This window comes from Phascolarctos cinereus, unplaced genomic scaffold, assembly GCF_003287225.1.
Source record: "Phascolarctos cinereus isolate Bilbo 61053 unplaced genomic scaffold, phaCin_HiC Scaffold_8;HRSCAF=390, whole genome shotgun sequence".
Taxonomy (NCBI): domain Eukaryota; kingdom Metazoa; phylum Chordata; class Mammalia; order Diprotodontia; family Phascolarctidae; genus Phascolarctos; species Phascolarctos cinereus.
Genome location: NW_027556291.1, coordinates 78,298,593 through 78,301,797, shown reverse-complemented (window position 1 = coordinate 78,301,797; position 3,205 = coordinate 78,298,593). Strand labels below are relative to the sequence as shown.

Sequence of the window (3,205 nt, the reverse complement as noted above, 5' to 3'; positions counted from 1 at the left end):
ACTAGTGTGAAAATATGTTCAATAGGAAAGTATATGTGTAGCCTATATCAGTTTGTGCGCTATCTGGGGAAGGGAGGGGAGAGGGAAGGGGAGAAAAATTTAAAACTCAAAAGCTTATGGAAAAGAAAGTACAAAGGCTAACAGGGGAAAATGCCTCCTTCAAAGTTAGAATTAGCAGAGAGGATTCTGGGAAGATGGTGGAGTAGGTCAGAAAATTCCAAGCTCTCAAGATTTTCCCCTCAAAAGAGACAAACTAGTACCTTAGGGCAAACAAAGTGCCAGTAACAATAAATCAGAATAGAGGCACACCAGGAATCTTCCTGGGACAATTCCAGAAGATGAGAAGAACATTTCCCAGATGGAATTGGCCCCTGTGAAGACTAAACCCCTCAAGGCTAGGGGCTGTATTAACATCAAGCTGCAAGCTGCTTAAACAACAAGCCACAAACCCTGGGGTTAGCTGATTTGGGAGGCTGCCTCGGCCCCAGCTCCAAGAACCTTTACCCCTCAAATTGTGAGCGCAGTAGAGCTTCTGAGCCAGGAAGATCAAAGGAACCTCTGCTGACAAAGAAGGCCAGAGCCAGCTGTGACGCAGAGAGCTGAGGGGGCGAGAAGGAACCGGCCACGCCCACCTGGTGAGCGCAGAAGCAGTGGCACAGAAGGCCCCTGGCTGTGGGCACTGACAGGAGGCTGCAGGTTTGGCTTTGGTTCCAGGCCAGGGGGGGGAGAACTAAAGAGCTGGGGCCAGAGGCACCATCCTCCTACCCCAGGGCTAGAGGTGATTACCCAAAGGAAGCTATTGCTACAAAAATTCACAGGCAGAGGAGAAAGAATCCAACCACAGAGAACTATTGTGGGAATAGAGAAGAACGGGTTTCATCTTTAGAGGAGCATACTGAAGCAAAAAATCCCCTCCTGGCCCAAAGAATAAGGTCAAATGGTCACCTGCCCAAAACGAATTCACAGAAGAACTTAAAAAAGACTTTGAAAATCCAAGGAGAGGCCGGTCTGGCCAGCAGACTCCTGGACTCGTCTGCATAGAGTCGCAGAAGCGGAAGCTGAGCGGGGCAGCGGCGATGGCGGAGAGTCCGACTGCGGAGGTGGCGACTGCCGGGGCCAAGGGTGAGGGGACCTCCGGTGAGGGGGCTGAGGTCTCCGGCGCCGGCGGCAGCAGCAGCGGCGGCTTCGGGCCACCTGTCCTACCAGACGTGTGGGCGGGGGCGGCGGAGGCGGAGGCGGAGGTGGCGGGGGCGGAGGTGGCGGAGGCGGAGGTGGACCCGGAGGTGGAGGCGGAGGTGGACCCGGAGGTGGAGGCGGAGGCCGAGGCCGAGGCGGAGGCGGGCGACTCGGGTGGGCCGCGGGGACACCTTGCCCAGCTGCCCGGGCTCCCGACCTCGGCCTCTGCCTGCCTGGCCGTGCCGCGCAGTCCCCCATTCTCCTGGGACCCGACGCGGAGCTCGGACTGGGACAGCGAGCGCCCTGGGCCGCAGTGCCTGCTGCGGATCAAGCGGGACATCACGGCCCTCTACAAGGAGCCGCCCCCCGGCGTGTTTGTTGTGCCGGATCCCCTGGACATGACTAAGATCCATGCATTGATCATGGGCCCGTTTGACACTCCTTATGAAGGGGGCTTCTTCTTGTTCCTGTTTCGCTGTCCTCCAGATTATCCTATCCGCCCACCGAGGGTCAAACTGATGACCACGGGCAATAACAGGGTGAGTTTTAACCCCAACTTCTACAGCAGTGGGAAAGTCTGCCTGAGTATTCTGGGGACTTGGACTGGCCCTGCCTGGAGCCCAGCCCAGAGCATCTCCTCCGTGCTAATCTCCATCCAGTCACTAATGAATGAAAACCCCTACTACAATGAGCCTGGCTTTGAGGAGGAGAAACACCCAGGAGACAGCGAAAAGTACAATGAGTATATCCGACATGAGACCATCCGAGTGGCAGTCTGTGACATGCTGGAGGGAAAATGTCCCTGCCCTGAGCCCCTGAGGGGTGTGATGGAGAAGTCCTTTCTGCAGTATTATGACATCTATGAGGTGGCGTGCAAAGACCGACTATACCTCCAAGACCGTGAAATGCAGGAACCTTTTGGGGAGAATCGAGGTACCTTTGACTATGAGTTTCTCTTGATTCGCCTCGGGGCAATTCGTCTGAAGGTGCAGGAGAAACCTCAGCAGGACAGTGCTGAAATAGACTCAGATAGCACTTCATCTAAAACAGAGACAGATACGCAGGGGAGCTCAAGGGCCTAGATGCCCCCACCCCATCCCTGGGATTGAGTGGCACCACATCTCCCTCCAGCCCCAACAGCATCCTGCCTGAGGCAAGAACCAAGGATAGGTAGACCCCAGGGTGGGAGTGGGCTATTGTTTGCAACCTTCTTAGCATCCTAGTACCAACGACCATTTTCATCCCATGCCTAGGGCCAATCCCAAGGGACTGATACAGGAGAGTCTGGAGCATGGTTCTTTGGTGAAAACCTGAGGGACATTTCCACTGGTGCAGCTTGTTGGGGATAGAAGGCAAAGACTGCAACTCCCAGAGGGGGTTGCTCAGAACAGTCTATGGGGATACCAGGAGGCAGGGCAGGGTCAAGGGAGTGGGGAGGGAGGGAAATGGGGAGGGTGTCACATGACCTGTCCAGGTGGTTGGCTGGGTGTCTGTCTTTCAGTCTTGAAGCTGGGCCTTCCCCTTGCTTACCCAGCCCAGCCTAGTGTAACCTCCTGGAGCTCATTTCCTGTCTGCCACCATAATTTTGTTTTCCCTAATATATAGTCACTGTTCTAGACAGACCAAAGAGAAGGAACAGGGGTGGAGTCTGGGCTACTGGTCAGAAAGCTTTACCTAGCACCCGCCCAAAAAAAAAAATCAAATGAGAGAGATGGAGGAAAAAAGCAAAAAAAAAAATGAGAATAAGCCAAGAAAAACAAGAAGACTATGAAAGTCAACCAGTTAGAAAAGGAGATCCATAATCTTAAGGAACAAAATGACACCTTGAAAATTAGAATTGGGCAAGGCGAAGCCAGTGAAATTATAAGAGATCAAGAAATAATTAAACAAAATATGGATAATGAAAAAATAGAAGATAAAATGAAACATCTTACAAGAAAACAGATCTAGAGAACAGATCAAGAAGAGAAAACATGAAAATAAGTGGATTAACTGAAAGCTATGATCAAAAAAAGAATCTTGATACACT

General features: G+C 52.4%; 1 protein-coding gene across 1 annotated transcript; it reads left to right on the top strand.

Moving 5' to 3' along the window:
* Positions 1-642: 642 nt before the first annotated feature.
* Positions 643-2,969, top strand: LOC110204522 (ubiquitin-conjugating enzyme E2 Z-like). Its single transcript, XM_020980709.2, has 2 exons — positions 643-1,223; positions 1,332-2,969. Exons 1-2 carry the CDS (start codon positions 1,077-1,079, stop codon positions 2,256-2,258), a joined length of 1,074 nt encoding a protein of 357 aa, XP_020836368.1. The 5' UTR covers positions 643-1,076; the 3' UTR covers positions 2,259-2,969.
* Positions 2,970-3,205: the final 236 nt, after the last annotated feature.